The 18,008-nt window shown below is 43.0% G+C and overlaps 1 protein-coding gene across 1 annotated transcript in view; it reads right to left on the bottom strand.

The window, feature by feature from the left end:
- Positions 1-17,227, bottom strand: part of TMCC3 (transmembrane and coiled-coil domain family 3) — a 67,323-nt gene extending 50,096 nt beyond the window's left edge. Inside the window, exon 1 of the mRNA XM_081131022.1 lies at positions 17,027-17,227. Within this exon, the coding sequence (XP_080987148.1) occupies positions 17,027-17,104 (78 nt within the window). The 5' untranslated portion in view covers positions 17,105-17,227. The remainder of the gene's footprint in view (positions 1-17,026) is intronic.
- Between the last annotated feature and the right edge of the window lie 781 nt (positions 17,228-18,008).

Below are 18,008 nucleotides of genomic sequence, written 5' to 3'. Positions count from 1 at the left end.
GCGCCTACAAGGAACTTAGACTCAGACTGTCAGCAGGAGAGTTAGGAGTTGTTAGGCCCACTACCCCGGGGACCTTCCTACCAGGGAAGAGGCCTGGGTTGGGGCCCCTGCTGACTGGGCGGCGCAGGGCCATCCACAGGGAGCCCACAGTGAGCTCCCACTAAGGAATGTATTACTGGGGGATGTTTATGTTAATGGAAACTCTGGGAATCCCCACAGGGAAAGAGCAGTCTAGGAAAGAGATTATTTCAATCTACACCTGAACCCTTCTCATACACAGAATAATCATACACAGAATATTACAATGAGGACGGACTGCTGTGGGGAATGTAGACGGAGAGACTGAGGCAGGTGCCAGACAGGCGGGCAGTCACCACAGCTAAGAACAATCACGCGCAAGCTACAGAGCCCTCACTTAGGACTTGAATAACCTTTACGTAAGAAAAGCTGGCTTATTCTCCTTTTAGCTACATGGTAGAGCAATAAAATAGTAACTTCAGAATATAAATAACAAATTAGAGATTAACCTGTAGAATAGCCTATAGAAATATAAACAATAGATAAGACTAAAATTAACATACCTAAACAGATGTAAATTCTTTAGCAAAGGTCAGATAAGAAGGTCTATTCATTAACTGAAAGGCCAAAACAGAAACTGGAACAAAGCATGATGTCATATTGTCTAACCAGCAATAAAATCAAATAGTATAAATACAGTTGTAACAAGGCAATAAAAAAAGAGAGAAGCTGATTGTCCTGATGCTCTGAACGTGGTCTCTCCTTCCTTCATTCTTCGCAGACGCCGTCTACACCTTTGGGGACCCCTCGAATGCTGGGGCTGGACCCTGGCACTGAGTGAGGGGAGACTCCTCAGATAGAAGTTAGGGGAAATAAAAGACAGCCTACTTTCTGCTTTCTTTCAAAATGCTAATCAACAAAAAACCCTGCTGGGGAACTCAAGTAGGTCCTAATTTTCCCAGGTTAAGCTCCACTAGTTCACATAAGGGCTCTTTTCTTACACTGGCCATTTGTACCCCAGGTCTATTAAACTGCACCACGGCTACCAAAAGAAAACCTCCAGGTTCAATTCTCTAAGAGTTCTCAGATAGCAAAGGATGGACTCTGAACTCGCCTCCAAAGGAAAGGAGTGAGATAGTCTCAGCATGTCAGCATCTGCCGGGTCTAGAGAGCGATGGACTGGGAAGAAGCACACAGCACTGCACTCAGAGGATGGCAGAAGGGGTGCGCCCCAGGGGGAGCTGCCACAGAATGCATCATGCCAGACTCCAGCTCGTGCTCACTGTAATCCCTTGTAAAACTTCTGGCCTGTGGATTAGGCTGATTGGGGGGGGAGGGCAGTGAAAATGAGAGGGACACATGACGACAATGGGAAAGCACAGCACCTGGTTTGTAAAGTTCCAAGGCACTTAAAGGGTGCCTTTCAACTCTGAAATTCTATGAAGGGACTAAAATACTATTTCCAAAAGCAAATAAAACCCCACTGAGAGATGGCACTATAATTTCCTGAGTTTGTGTCAGTCTGTTTTCTGTAGTTAGATAAAAAGGTGACTGGTTTGGGTTACAAATGCATGTTCCACTATAAAAACCTGCTGGCTGTCATGACAATTAACATCTCTGTTCCTCCCTTTTCTGCAGCATCCTTCCTCCATCGAGTCAAATCAAAGAGCCTACCTGTGATACCCATGATTTAGTATTTCCTTTGCAAAAGGATATAAAAATATATATGGGTGGATACAGGGTGGAGGGAATCAGTAGGGGGAAAAAGGCGGACATCTGTAGTACTTTCAATAAAAAATTAATATATATATACACACACACATATATACAAATAGTACATATCAAAGGGCTAATTAGAGGTGAACTAAAACCTCAAGCATTTCGAGCTCTCTTCTGCTGCCAATCATGTCCTACAAACAACCATCAGGAGACACCCTGCAGGGGGTGTGAGTAGGAAGAGAGGTGGGTAAGCCGGCACCTATTCCTTTCAGTCTAGAGCCTCTCAGGGTGGGCTCTGGGTCAATTCTTTCCAAAAGGGTTCAACTGAGGCCAAGGCCCCCTGGAGCACTGTTATTATCTATCTGCAGGTCTGTCCTCCCCAGACTAAGCTCAAGGGCAGCATCTACATCTCACTGTTTTGGGGGCCTAGCAGAGTACTGGGTGCACAATGAGGCATTTAGGACAAGGAAGGGAGCTCTGGGATAAGGCAGCCTCTTTTTATATTTCCTATGGAGAGCTCAAGTTTGGGCCTAGCCTGCTTCAAATCATCTTAGGATTCACCCAAGGCATAAAAACATGCAAAATGAAAAGCAACAACTTCAGGTTATGGAGACCTCTGAGGAAGTAGGAAGGGAGGAGGCATCCAGATAGGTGTACCTGGGACCATTCATTTCTTAAAAACAAGTATCAGAAGTCTCATGCAAACATGGCTAAATGTTAACATCTGTTAAATTGAGGAGGTAGGTATATGGGTAACATAATTAAAAAATATATATCTTTATTGATTTCAGAAAGAGAGGAAGGGAGAGGGAGAGAGAGAAATAGAAACATCAGTGATGAGAGAGTCATTGATCGGCTGCCTCCTGCACGCCCCCACTGGGGATTGAGCCCACAACCTGGGCATGTGCCCTGACTGAGAATTGAACTGCGATCTCCTGGATCACAGGTCGATGCTCAACCACTGAGCCACACCAGCGGAGCTGGGTATCATAATTTTAAAAATGTTTTCTCCATGTTTGAAGCATTTAGTAATTAAAAATAAATCTGTCTATTAATTACTTAAACAGAACTACCTAGTTAAAGATTTGATGTGGCATTTCCTCATGCTCAGAACAATCTCCCCTCTGTGAATCTGGTTTACTTTTAAATATGGTTTAAATTGCTATTTCTGACAAGTCATTTCATTACCTTATAATTTTGGAATCTGATGCCACTGTATTTACTTCCATAGGACATTAACTTCAACCTTAAATTAAATTCAACAACCAAAGCAAATATAACCTTAAGAAAATTAAAATCCACTGAGAATTTAATAAGCTAGCTGCCCCTAAAAAACACACTGGCTCATTTTGGGCTATTGTGTAAATAAACTAAGGAGTAATTATTTTAAGGAATTATTTACTAACAAAGTTACTGTGATTTCTGAAACCTGCCAAGTATTGGAGAACATAAAATAATCTTTATATACAAATTTAGTGTATCCATCTTTCAACAGTATATGTATTATTCTTATTTAGCAGATCTGTTACCATTAAAATTACCCCAAATGTGCAACAAATTATTTCAAAAATAAAGGTTGAGAAGGCATCAACATTTAATTTAAAAGAAAGAGATGTAAATGCAAGACTATTTCATTCATTTTCTATTTTCCCAAAGAAATAGAAGCTCCATACATGTCTGTTGGACTGGTGGGCTGGTTGCAAAACTGTCCTTAAACAGCAACAAGGATGAAGAGCTCATTTGAAGTCATTCTTTAAAAATAAGAGCTCAATTTGAGCCCCAAGTATTTACAACACTTTAAAATGGCCAGGGTGCTAGTCAAATTTCTCAATGGTAAAATTTAACCCTTTGCGGTTGTATTAAATTTGGACATGGGTGTCGTACTGGTCGGAATTAATTTCCATTGAAAGAGCAGTGATACATAACATGCAAGATTATGAAGGATAAACAAGAGAAATTATGAACTGATACATGAATGAATAGAGTTAAGATTCGAACGGTTCCTTGCTGTGGTGGCTGAGAGCAGACAAACGACCGCAAAGGGTTAATATGCTCCCACCCACCCAAATACCAGAGCATTTCTGGGTGCTAGAAACAGATAAGGATTTGGTATAAATAAGAGCCCTCATGGCTCCCCAGGTGGGAACAGGATATAACGAGCCACTTTAATGGAAGAAGACTTGTTTTAATTTTGGTGCCCGAATACTCAATAGACGCCAGTTCAGTGAGTACCTCTAAATTGCTCAGCATGAGGTAAACTTTGGCTGGCTTTCTACAAAAAATATTACTTGATAATCTGCTTAAGTCAGAAGGTTTTTTACAAGCACAGTGCTTTTCCTAAAAGAAAGCACATGTAATAAAAGCATATTCATTCCAACATTAATATGCTCTTGGGTCAGGCTATGAAATGTTAAATGTTAGTTTCTGGGCACAGCCAACAGTTTAAAGCCCCCTTTGTGTCAGATGCAGAGATTACAGGGCAGGTGAAATAATTAACATAGGTGCATATAACAACCCCTAAATCCCCAGTGATATTTAGCAAACCATAGGGATAACTTACGAATAAGGAAAATTAAGCCAAATGAAGAAACAGCTTATTACCTATGAACATAAAATCTTGTTGTATTCATTATCCTAACATGAGTGACAAATCAACTTAACTTCCTAGTACCAAGGACAGCACAAGGGTGCTAATGTTTACTGAGAGAGAGAAAGACAAGCTTGGAAGTGGTCTGCTCCCCACAGAACACACAGTTCGCTGGGCTCCTGCTGTGCATCTCCCAGCTGCCAGGGTGACCTCAAGTGACTAAGGCAGTAATGACGGTGTGTTTAGGAAGCAACAATACGCATTCTTTATTCATATCAGCTTTCGCAAACATGTGGAAGGGCAGGGTTCTATATTCAACAGACACAGAGAAGTAACGAAAGAATGAAAACAAACTTAAGAAACCAACAAATTTGCCTGGCAGGGCGTGGCTCAGTGGTTGAGTGTCGACCTAGGATCCAGGAAATTATGGTTCGATTCCCGGTCAGGGCACATGCCCGGGGTGCGGGCTCGATCCCCAGTCAGGGGTATGCAGGAGGCAGCCGATCAATGACTCTCTCATCACTGATGTTTCTATCTCCCTGTCCCTCTCCCTTCCTCTCTCTGAAATCAATAAAGCTATATTTAAAAAAAACCCCAAAACCAACAAACTTGACCATCTCTTCCCCTCTACCTTTTGAACTTTCCTTACTGTAAATGAAACTGGAATCCCGCCTGTTTGAAAATTTATAAATGCATTAGCTAGAAATTTCAAATTGGCCATTTCAAATCCTGGTTTGGGGGTGGGGATGGGGATATCAATCCAGAATAAATGCTCCAAAAGTATAATGTTTGATTTGTTTTAAAACCCAGATAAAAAGTAGAAATTTATAAAAATAAATATGTAAAATAAATGCATAAATATGTTAAGTATATTTAATATATTTATATTTTTATATTTATTGTGTAAAAATAAATATATACAATAAAAACAAATTTATAAAAATAACTGCAAAAAATGGTGCTGGGATAACTATGTCATTTATGTGTAGACATCTTAAAGGGAAACAAATAAATTCTAACTGGATCAAAGATTAAATATATAAAACTAAAAATCATAAAATGTATTACAAGAACATAGTGTTCTGTTTTTTATTTTTAAAGAATCTCAAAATGTGAAAGGCCATTCTAAGAATGACACAACCCCAAATTTTTAAATTTCTTTATGGCAAGGTCTGGTTAACATTTATTCAGTGCCTGCTACATGCTATCTCTATGCTCAGCACACACACAACATATCAAGTCAGTGTAGTAGGGAGAATTCTAAGACGGCCCCCAGGATTCCCACCTGCTGATGTACACACCCTGTATTATCCCCTCCCCTTTCATGAGAGCAAGACTTGTGAATATGATGGGATTTTACTCTCAGGATCAAGCCACATTATATGGCAAAGGTGAAAGAATTTAGCAGATGTAATCAAGCTTCTCTTTCAGTTGACTGCAGTTAATCAAAAGATGGACTACCTGGGTGGGCCAGGCCTAATCAGGTGAGGCCTTTCAAAGAGGATCTACAGGGAGAAGACAAAATACAACACAGTTGCTCTACTGTTGACCGTGAAGAAACAAACTACCATGTGATGAAGAGACAGAAAGGCCTCTGGGGGCTGAGGGCTTCAGTCCTACAGCTGCAAGGAATTTAATCTGGTAAAGAACCACTGAGCTTGGAAAAGGATTCCAAACCTCAGAAGACATTGCAGTTCTTGCTGACACCTTGATTTTAGGCTGATGAAACTCTGAGAAGGGGATGCAGGTAAGCTGTGCCTGGTCTCCTGGCCCACAGAAACTGTGAGATAAGTGGGTGTTGTTTTAAGTTGCCGAATTTGTGATTTGTTACACAACAGTAGAAAATTAATATAGTCAGGAATGACAAATAGAAACTATGTATGTGCAAAACAACTTATTTAATAAGTAAAAAACTTCTACAAATCAACTTAAAAGATTAATAACCCAATACACAAATAGCCAGAATATAAAACAGATAGTTTACAATACAAATGTTTTTTTCATTATGTGGAAATGTGATATTATATTATAGATGTAACCATTGGGAGGTTCTGGGTGAGGGGTATATGGACATCTCTGTACCATTTTTTTTGCAACTTCTTGTGGGTCTATATTTATTTCAAAATAAAAATTTAAAAAATAAGGTAAACTTCATTCGTATCAGAAAAAATATAAATTAGAATGAGCTACCAGTTTTCACCTATCAGACTGTCAAGGATCAAAAAACTTCATAACACATGGTGTAAGAAAGGACTGAGTTGAGGCATGTTCACACATGGATGGTTATATAAACTGTATCATTTTCATTCACTGCAGCACCCTCAGCTCCTAGTGTTTGACAGGGTAGGCACAATGTTCAATATCATAATTTAAAATGCCTCTGCCCTTTGCTGAAAAATTTCATTTTAAGAATATATAGCCCACTGACATATTCTTCACACGTGCAAAAAAGCAGCATGTCCAAGGGCAGTCACTGAAATGCCTGACTGGAAGCAACAGTTAAATAATTATGAAATACCCAAACACTGCAACCCTGTTTAGCAATTAAAGCAAGGTAGAGTAATTGGCACTGATATAAATCAAGAATAGAATGTTTTCCAGTTTCTCAAGTTCCGTAGTACAATTTTACAACATACCCTCATTCAGTATTTACCCAGCCCCAACTCCCAGGCTCCATGCCTAGGTAAAAAGGACATGCCCATCCACGTGTGAAAGGATGGAGCAGGTGCCCACAGGCACAGAGCCAGGCATGGGGGCCCACAAAGAAGGATACCAGAGCTCAGAGCAGAGAGTGGGTGAGAGTCTCTGGGTGTCAGGCTAAGCAACTGGATTCTGTCCTGTTGGAGGATTTAAAGTAAGATGCTGACAAGACACTATGCCAAGCACACCCCTGCTGTAAAAATAAAGGAGCAGTCCAGCTGGAGAAGCCCATAATCTGGAGACCACCTCTGATTTCATTAGAGGTGTCTTAGGTACCTCAGTGTGCACACTCGTGGTAAACTGAGTCACGTCAAAACACCCCTTCATCTCACGCCTATAAAAACATGAGGACAGCACGGAGTTCTCTTCAACCATCTTATGGGCTGGATTCAAAGGAGATACTCAAGATGTTTTCCTCAGCTGGAGAAATATTTACAAGTAGTCCTCTCAAGCATCTGAACATGCTTCACTCCACCAAGTTCTCCCAGGGGCTCTATATGCAACACTGAATCAAAGCAGCAAACTACTAAGCTACATTTGTTCTATCTTCTCTCAGCCTTCTGTGCTTTTAAGGGTCAAAGCTTTCAAATACTTTGATGCCAACACAGCTGAACAGCTCTTACTGAATGGGCCTCATATTTTCAGATAAATTAAAATCTATGCCAACTAGTGATTCAGTCTCAAATAGAGGCCACCTGTTCCAATTAGTGAGATTAAAATAGTACAGCACCGACTATCTGAAGTCAAGTTCCAGGCCTTGTGCGTTATCACACTATCTTCACAAAGACAGAAAAAAAGGGACGTCTGGCCTGAACACACAGTTGCACACAGTGGAGTAAATACATTGAGGTGTTGGGGCGTAGTTTTCACTAAGGGCATGCTTTATTTTTGGACAAGTGCTTATATCCAAATTTCTGTGAGAGGCTGCGACACCATTTAATTCCTTCATATTACAACAAGCCTACATACACGTCTTAATTAGATTCAACTTTACTTCAGAAAACCACAGAGCTTAAGTTTCTTCTCCACCCACCACTTTCTGTCCTCGTCTAAAATTCCCGAAGACTCCGTATCTTCCAGATGGTCCACTCTTGAGCCTCAGGCCTTTTGCTACCTCAGTTTCTCTCAAATCATCAGAAGACTAGACACACAGCCTGGAATAGGCACAGCTCTCATTTTTCAGACCTCATCCACTCAAGTATTCCTTCCCAGACAAGACTGCCTTCAACTTACCAGGGTGGGCTTTTATTCATCCCAATACTCAATTACCTAAATTTTCACAATCCATGAAAAATATTTCTAAGCAACTTCTAGGCCATGGGTCTAAAAGAAGTATTTCCTAAAAGAACGAGGAGAGATGACACATCAAGACCAGTGTTTGCTCAAATGATTCTGAATGATTTTCGGTGGTATAAAACGAAAGCATTCAATAACAGGATCACAGGGAGCGAGTAATTGCCTTGGAAACAATCCTCAACCCAATCCAGTTGACTCAGTCCAGAAGGAAGTTTCTGCTGAGTGCTAAGAGCTCTCTAACAAAGCTTCAGCATGTCCTAATCTTTTCAATCTGGCACTGCAGGCCTCAGAGGGTCAGACAATATTTAGCTAGAATAGTAACACTGATACTTAAAAAATAAATTTCAGTTTCAAGGAGTGAATTGATTTAGAAATACTAAGTAAGCAACTGTACAGGTGGTGCTAAGCCATGTGTAGGTGTGGGAATGACTGAAGTTTGGGAAACTCACTGGTAGACAAAGAATGACTCAATGTCAGAACAACAAATGCTGTAATGGGTTTCCTAGCGCCACTTCTCACGGTTGCTCACACACTGGTAAGTGGAGGAGGTGCCATTCAAGTGTGACTCTGGGCATTCAAGTTTAACTCCCGAGTCCATGCTCTTAACCCTTCAAGCTAACCTCAGATCCAGAAGTAAACTAAGGGAGTGACTATGTTGGGATAGCAAGAGAAAGGTGATGGATTAAAAAGTAAAGCACTGGATGTGGTGTGTAAGTGGGGTGACTGAGGAAGTTCCCAGGCATGTAGTTTGAGGATCGGCTATATGGGAAAAGTATTAACCAGGAATTGGGGTGGGCATTTGAGAGAATAAATTAGGTTTGACATATAGACTTTGAGGTGCCTTTGAAACATCTAAGTAGAAATGTCTTGTATTATACACTAAAGCCACATCTTAATCCAGGGTTGGGCTCTCAAGTCGGAGCGTAAGGCAGAAATCACACGCAACTTTCCCCACAGAGACACTTCACTGGGGGCTGGCACTGCCCATACCTTCTCTCCACAGGCCAACAAACCCTCTCCCTGTCTGCACCCCCCAAACCCCTACCCCCAGTTGTCAGTGCAGAACCAGGTGATGTTTTTGTGTTTAAGGGCTGTGTTGTATGAAAATTATATACACTAAAGACGCCTAGCAGAGGGGCGGGAGAGATTAACCAAAGACCAAATATGCATATATGCATAGCCCATGGACACAGATGGGAAGGGGGTGGTGTAAAATGGGGACATCTGTAATAGTGTCAACAATTTAAAAAATAAATAAAGAAGACACTTGGTGCTAGAAGATGAACTCAATGAGAATCACAGGTACAGAGCTTCAGAGGCAAGAGCAGACCCAGTTGAATTCTAAGCTAAACACAGAGGATATACTCCATGACTTGTGCATCTGGCATATGTTTTTCCCCCAGTATCCTACTCCAGCAGATGAAAGGTCAGCACAAAGATGAACTCATTTCTCAAAACTTGTTTCTTAAAAAAAAAAAAAAATTTTAAAAAGAGGGCTAAAAGAGACCTCATTCAGGAAAGATAATTTTTACAAAGTGGCAGCAAATCCAGTGCAGCTAAGAATCTGATATATGAATTGTCACCCCTCTTCATCCCAGCCTCACCAAAATCTGGAAATAAGTTCAGAAGGATGATGGCCTAACACTAAATCATTTAAATTCACTTTTTTTCCACCTAGAAAACTCACAAAATTTTAAATCTGTTCAATTGATTCTTTACAGAAAAAATTTCAATTTCTCATTCTACCTTATTTAATTTTGAGATGTTTAACCCATATAACTTAGCAATTAATTTGGTATTTAAAAATAAAGCAGTTTTCTTTTAAGGAATTCTCTTTAAGACAGAAGCTGGTACACTGGTCAGTCCTAATCAGTCTGTATTAGTTACATAACTTTACTGCTTACAGTCTGGCTGGATGTCAGTTTTCTATATATGCAAATGAAATGGCCTGGAGTTAATGTCTAAACTCCCTTCCAGTTCTAACACAGTAAAATCTTTAAGTCTAACTTTACAACCCTCTGCCTTAGGTACAAGAAACACACCCTTTGGTCCAGTGACGCTGAGCCCTACAGGGAGAGCTGGTGAGACCAGACTGCGACATGGAAGAACCACCCTTGTTATGTCCTTCAACTGCTCATCCTCTAGAGATCAAATTTTAGGCTAGAAGATGGGTTTTTAACCACTGTTCTTAAATCATAAGCTTATTTAACAGCCTTTAAGACTTCCCCAAACTATCAGCAAATTCTTATATCCTAGGCATTATTATATAAAGTTCCTAGATTACCACTCTGAATCATTCATTCTTCAGATGTTTACTGGGGATATACAACTATATGCAAAGGACGAGCAAAGTGCTGTGTCATAAGAATCTCGAGCACAGGATTTGGCTAAGTGCCCTGCAGAAGTTGAACACATCCATTTCTAAGCACTCACCAAGTTTAATAAAGGCCGAGCTGCTCTCCAGTATTCACTTAGAGGCAGAAGATAGGAGAGTGGTTAACGTGCAAGCTCTGGAACTAGACCTGTGTCCATCAAATGCTAACTAGCTGTACCATTTTCTAATAGCCACAGGACTTGGGCCAAATACTGCCTGGACCTCAACTCCCTCATCTGTGAAATGGAACTATACATAGGCTATCGTGAAGATCACGGAGATGGTGCATTTGAAATGCTTCATATTGTGCCTGGTATACAGCAACGACTTAGTACATGGTGGCTGTTATCACTGCCACTGCATTCTTCTCTTTATTCTTTATGCTTCCTTACAGAGGAATAATACACACACACACACTAGGTTTTCCTTCAAGTGGTATCCCCAGCCCCCAACTCAACGGAGCAGCTGGATTATGCACACACCATATATCCTGATGTTCCTTTTCTAAGGAGTGTCAAGTCCTCATTCTGATTCACAGGACAGTGATTCATGGTTCTCTTCCGTCTCTCTCACCACCACCCTCCACTGAAAACATAAAAACACAATTAAGAAACAGCAGGGCTGAAAGCTGCAGCCTCTCCTAAGTCAAGACACGGGCAATTTCCATCCAGAAGGACTAGGCTGATTTCTGACCTTCACAGCAGCCCTGGGGGTTGAGGCTGTGGGTCTGGAGCAAAACTCATCCTGTGATCTTACCTGGTGGCAGCTGCTGTGTTCAGCAGCGGTGACAAGCGGGTGTGCTGGTGGTGGCTGGCAATTTGTTCTCTAAAGGGAGAACTGGTGAGCTTGCAGCAAAGCACAGCTCAAGACACACATACCACACATCAATCTACCCATCCTAAATTTAAGAAAAATCAGACTTGGAAGACTCGTCATTATTCACTGTTCCTTTAATTAACTTGTCAGAATAAAGCGAATCACTGATTCCGAGCGTATTCACAAAATACGCAGCTTACCACTTCACTAGGTCAGTGTCGCCCACGACAGAAGTCTGTTCCCACTCTCTCTAGTTCCTGCCCAGGAAGCAAGCATGGGATCATCACCTCACTGCTCCCTGCCCCATTTCCGCCCTGGGAAGGGCTCTGACACCCTCTTTTCCTTGACTGCTTTGGGCCATTACTCATCATACAGTTCTGGATCCAGTTCCAAACCCCAGAACACTTAAAGATGCACTATAGGCGGCCACCGTGTGACACAAGTTATCTCTGCAGATGCTAGAGACTTGTTCTTATTACCATCATTTATTACTGTAAAAAAGAAGGGTATTTCCTGGGCCACAAGTAAAAATAAGAGGCAGGGGTGGGGGGAGTGGAGGGGAGAGATTAACCTAAGAACTTTAGGCATATACACAACCCATGGACACAGACACTAGTGTGGTGAAGGCCTGGGGGAGGGCGAGGGGAGGGTGTGCAGGATGGAAGGGATCAATGGGGGGAAAAAAGGAACATCTGTGATACTTTCAACAATAAAGATAAATTTTTTAAAAAGATACAATTACCAGACATTAATCTTCTGGAGAGGCCAGGCTATCTGTTTCATTTACCATTATATTACTGAGAGAGTGGCAGCAAGCACATAGAAGGTGCTCAACAAGTTATTTAGTGAATGAATGAAACCTCTTGTGCTCAGAGTGCCAGTGTCTATACTTTATAAACACGTAAATGACAAGCATGTGAGCAATACATGTGACAAGGAACAAAATGCTAAAAATACCAGAAAAGACTATACTATTCACAAAATTAGCAGTCTTTCCATTTTCAAGCTTATGATCACTTCTTACATAGTCATAACAAAAATGGCTACCATTTATTGAGTTCTTACTGTGTACCGGACATTTCATAGAAATTATTGCACTTATTCCTGGTAACATCTTGAGGATATGGAAGAGGAAACTGAGACTTAGAAAGATACCAGGGTCCAAGATCCCACCACTAGGCAGCAGCACTAATGCAAGCTCTGCTGTCTGGGGGCCAGCCTCCTAAAAGTGGTTCTGCAAGCAGAATACTCTGGTCCTGGCAGGCGAGATGGAATGGAAGCTGACAAAATCACACAGCAGTGAGGAAGCTAGTGCACCAGTTATCTCTTCCTGAGGTCCTAAGTGGCTAAACTAAGGTGGGAGGTGACAGGAGGAATGAACCAACTCCAGAAAAACGTCAAAGAAAAAAACAGTGGAATGGCTGACAGATTAGAGATGGGGGGAAGGCAAGCACTCAGGATGACTAGAGTTCTGATTAGTGGTGGTACCAACAGAACAAGAAAAAAATTATTCACCTTACATAAGGATAAAAAGGTTGCTGAAAGTGGTCTTTTAGAACATTTAAAATTAGAACATAAAATCTGATTCACACATAATTGATTAATAAAACCCAGACTGCCTGTATTCTTTAAAAGACGATAGGCTTTAACTATCTAGGGCATGAAAAAAAAGTAGGAGGCTAATTATGTATGTTCTTTCTTTTAAAGTAGGGGTGTATTATGTGCATCGAGTTAACATGCACCATTTCTGAGTTTTACCCAGATGAAGTTTAAAAATGTGAATGATACAGACTTGTCAGCTTAGAGACAATCATGAAATTCATTAGTTATATTACATTTTCACTGAGGGGGGGAAAAAAAAAATCTAGGTTAGTCCACCTGGCTGTAAAAATAGATTTCTCCAATGTGAAAATAGTAAACTGCCTCATTATTATTCCAGTCTCAAAGGCTTAACTAAGCTCAACAAGAGAGATGTGTATTTTCCCAGTTCTCTCCACTGGGTATTAATTTTGAACTGAAAAAAAAAATGACCATTCAGTAACCAAGAATTTGATCTCAGAGTCTTAGGTCCTTCCTAGGAGGAAACTCCATATCCCTGAAAGATTACTCAACTCTTCACATGTACCCCCAGTTCTAGTTAGTTAGTGTTTTTAGGGGAGCTAATTTACTAAATGAGTTCACAAAAGAGTTCTTTTAAAATTCTCTATTAGATGTTTTATTGCCAAGGAGAGGGTGACATCAAGAAATTAAGCCCTGCCCAGCAGGGTGTGGCTCAGCGGTTGAGCACTGACCTAGGATCCAGGTGATCGGGGTTCGATTCTGGGTCAGGGCACAGGCCCGGGCTGCGGGCTCAATCCCCAGTCAGGGGTGTGCAGGGGGCAGCCGATCAATGACTCTCATCATTGATGTTTCTCTCTCTCTCCCCCTCTCCCTTCCTCTCTCTGAAATCAATAAAGATATATTAAAAAAGAAAAAAAAGAAATGAAGCCCTAATACCGCTGATGGTTTTCTTCTGCATACTTTCTGAGTATAAAGAAAGTATGTCTTTATGGCTACATCTAAGTGAGTCCCACAAAACAGGAGCTAAAATCACCTAATGAGATAAATACTTTCTGCACAGGAAAATTGTTGCTGCTTCCCCTTCATTACAGTAGGCTTATTGCAGCCTTAAGGACAGACTCAAAATTATATCAGCTCCACTTGAGAAAAGTTCTTATGCGGTAACAAAATTTCCACTAGTTTTCTCTATTCCTCCTGTCTCAACAACAAAAACCCTCAAAACAGTCACGAAGTTTAAAAAGGGATCTCAGCATCACTATTGTACAACTTGTGATTATTGTCCAGCCCTCAAAAGCTTGATTTCTTCTCGTCCTCCCTAGATTTCATTTGCTGAATAAGCTAATATAGAATAATCAGTATATACTATAATGTCTAACTCAGTTTTAATACACGGTCTATTTACAAATCAGGTATAGTCATGCACCATGTAACAACATTTTGGTTAATGATGGACCACATACACGACCATGGTCCCATAAAATTATAATGGAGCTGAAAATTTTCTATCGCCTAGTGACATCTTAGCTGTTGTAATGTCACAGTGCAACACATTACTCACGTGTTTGTGGAGATGCTGGTGTAAACAAGCCTACTGCACTGCCATGCATATAAAAGTACAGCACTTAACAATTATGTCCAGTCCATAATGATAATAAATAACTTACTGGCTTATATACTTACTATACTTTATTTTTCATCATTCTTTTAGTGTACTCTTTCACTTAATAAAAAAAAAAGTGTGCTGTAAAACAGTAGCCATGTTCTGCTGGCAGTCAAACATCTTGTGTTTACCACGTCCCTTGACTGAATCATATTTTCTTGTGCTTGATTTAATCTCATACTGTTTTGTACAGTGACATGCTGTAGCCTGGGAGCACTAGGCTATACCATACAGCCTAGGTGTATAGTAGGTGATACCATCTGGGTCTTTCTAAGTGCACTCTATACAAGGGTGGGCAAAAGTAGGTTTACAGTTGTGAGTACATGAAACAGTTTAATCTTGTATTATTTTCCATACAAACAACCATAAACCTACCTTTGCCCTCCCATGTTCCCACAACAATGATATCGCCTAACGGCCCACTCAAAACTATCTATCCTATGTCAAGCGGCATATGACTCTGTCTCCATTACTCATCACACAATGTAGTAGGTATAATATAGTGGGTATAATTTTAAAAAATAAGAAATCCCCTTCACATAGGTTATGGTACTTTAACAGAAAAGAAGGGTGTAGAAACAGAACAATGGCACATAGAACAGAAAAATGAAGTCTGCAGTTACGTTATTCATTTGCTTTGCCCCTTTCCATCTATAGAAGTTGAGGTGCAAACTTGATCACCACCCTTTTACCGATTATTAAGAGTGAGTTTTAGTGAGTTTTGTCAAAATGTTTAAATGATCTCACAATGAGCCATCCATCTCTCAAAGATTACTAATCTTGTTGTTTACACAAAGATTATCACAGTTATGACAGGCGAAACCAAGCTTCCACACTTTCAAGCCTGAAGTTTCTTCTGCCAACTGCGACATTAATATAGATTCCCCCAATTACAAATGCACTAGAAATAAAGACTGTCCACCTTTCTTCACAGTTAAATGTGTTAGCCAGCAGTCATCCTTTCCCAAAACTTCTAAGTGTAGGTAAACAAATATCCTTTATCAATGTTTTCTTCCAAATGGAGTTATTTTCATAATAAATTGTGATGAAACTTTTAAAGAATGTGCAAAATATGAGAGAATTATTTTGGGGGAGGAGAGTGGAGTGGATGCGGGAGATATTATTCCGCCAAATACATTTCATCTGTAAAAACTTAAATCATTCTGTTAAACTGATTAACAGATGCCAAAGGAAAAAGGGAAAACCGGTAAATATATCGGGGATTTGTCACTTCACGTCTGGGGCAAATGATTACTTCTCTGAATTATGACTGCACACCCAAATCCTGCACGTGGGGTGGCGCCGCATTTCTGTCACTGCTGCTGCTTTTCCCATCCGGTTGGCTTCTCGATCTGGGAGGCGGCCAGAGAGAACCTGAGCTATGACTCTACCTCCGTGAACTTTATCCAGAGAAGCTGACACTCAAATGCTCAGATCGGACAAGCGAGTAGTTAGCTGAGCAAAGAACAAATCCAGGTAGATCCTGCCAGAACCAACGCCGGGGTGGAGGAGGGACACCAACCGGCGCTTCAGTCGGCCACGGGGGGCACGGCGCGCAGAGCCTGGGCGATTCAGCAGTCCAGGGGGGCAAAGGCATCCCTGAGCGGGTTTGGGGGAAGGCTTCCTCTTCCCCCGCCAGCTCCGTCTTTATTTTGAAGCAGTACAAGAATCTTCCCTGCTGCCTGCTCCGAAGAGCTATTTTCACCCACAGCCAAAATCAGCAACAGCAAATTACACTGCAAACAATGGGGAGCGCGCCTGCTCGGCACGGCCAGAAACTCCGGGGAGGCGGCGCGAGGACTGACTTTCCACTCGGGCAGAGCCTCTGGGCGCTCCCGCCGCCACCTGCCCCGCGCCCGAGCGCCCGCGGGCGGGGAGACGCGGAGGGAGCCCCGGGATCGGCGCGGAGGGACCCCGTCCCAAAGGGACAGGGGCCGCGGCGGGCGAGGTTCCCTCGCGTCCCGGCGGAGCGCGCGGCCGTCGGCGAAACCCGACGTGCGGGCCGGGCGCGCGGGGACCCAGGACGCGGACGGCGGGGAGTCGCCAGGCCGGGCTCGGCTCTGCGCCCCACCCCGGCGGCGGTGGGCCTGGGGGCTCGGGGCCGCAGGCCCGGCTCCGACTTGCCCCCGCCCAGCCCCTTCAGCGCGGGCAGGGGCGGGGAAGCCCGGACCCCGGGCAGCAGGGGAGAGAGCGCTGCAGGCGGAGAAACGCGGGGGGCAGGCGTTAGGACGCGCGGGGGCCAAAGCCCGCTCGGCCCGGCGTCCCCCCGCCACCCAGCCCAGCCCGCACCGCTCACCCGGCTCTTGCAGCGCTGGTGCCGGCCCGGGTCGGAGTAGGTCCGGTCCACGGTGAGCGCCGTGTCGCTGCCCGGCATCTTGGCGCCCGCGCCGGGAACTTTCCCGTCTCCGCGCGCGGCCGCGCTCCGTCGCCCCGGGAGCCGCGCGGAGCGGGAGGCGCTGGCTGCTGCCGCCCGGCCGACAGCCGCGAGGCCGCCCAGCGCCGCGGCGGCGGAGTGAGGGAGGCGGGGCCGCACCCGAGAGTCTCCTCCCCTCCGCTCGCCCGGCCTCTCCCCGCCTTCCCCCGCGCCCCCGGAGGCCCTGGGACCCTTCTCCAGGTGTGACTCCCCCGCCTCCCCCCCTGCTGGAACTTGATTCCACCCCCTCCCACGCTGCACTCTTTTTCTTCAAAAGATGAGAGGTCTGTTTGTTGACTTATTCGTATAATTAGGATAAAAGATGGATTTTTGACAAGATGTTGAGGCTTGTCTTAAACGCTTGCTTTCAGGTTATTTTTTTATTCAACATGTACTTATTGGGCATCTGCCATGTGCCAGACCCTGGGGCAGGGACCAGAGATGTTTTTTAAAGCCCCTGTTTTTCTTATAATTCACTGAGGACAAACACACTTCCACTTAAAGATCTATGGTGCTGTGCATTTTAATGTTGCATGTCTAGCTCACCTTTATGTTGGAAGCTACCTGAAAGTCAAGACATATCTTTTCATTTTAGTATTCCCTATTTCCTAGGAATAGTCCCTACCCACAAGAAGTTTGGCGTCTAGAAGAGAAAGTACTGACTGGGGAATGATTAAATGTTACCTACACCAGCAACACTCAGAACCCCGGGTCTGGCTACCGAGGGTGTACCAGTGGGAGGCTGAGTTGAAATATTGGAAGCGCAGCCGCCTCAGAGAGGAGTCGGAGTACACAGTGACCAGCCCAGAAAGGACAGATAAGCTCCTCCCCATTCAAAGGGGTGAGGGGCCAGGGAGCGCAGGTG

Source organism: Miniopterus schreibersii (assembly GCF_964146895.1).
Source record: "Miniopterus schreibersii genome assembly, chromosome: 2".
NCBI classification, from domain to species: Eukaryota; Metazoa; Chordata; class Mammalia; order Chiroptera; family Miniopteridae; genus Miniopterus; species Miniopterus schreibersii.
This window is presented reverse-complemented; position numbering and strand designations above follow the sequence as displayed.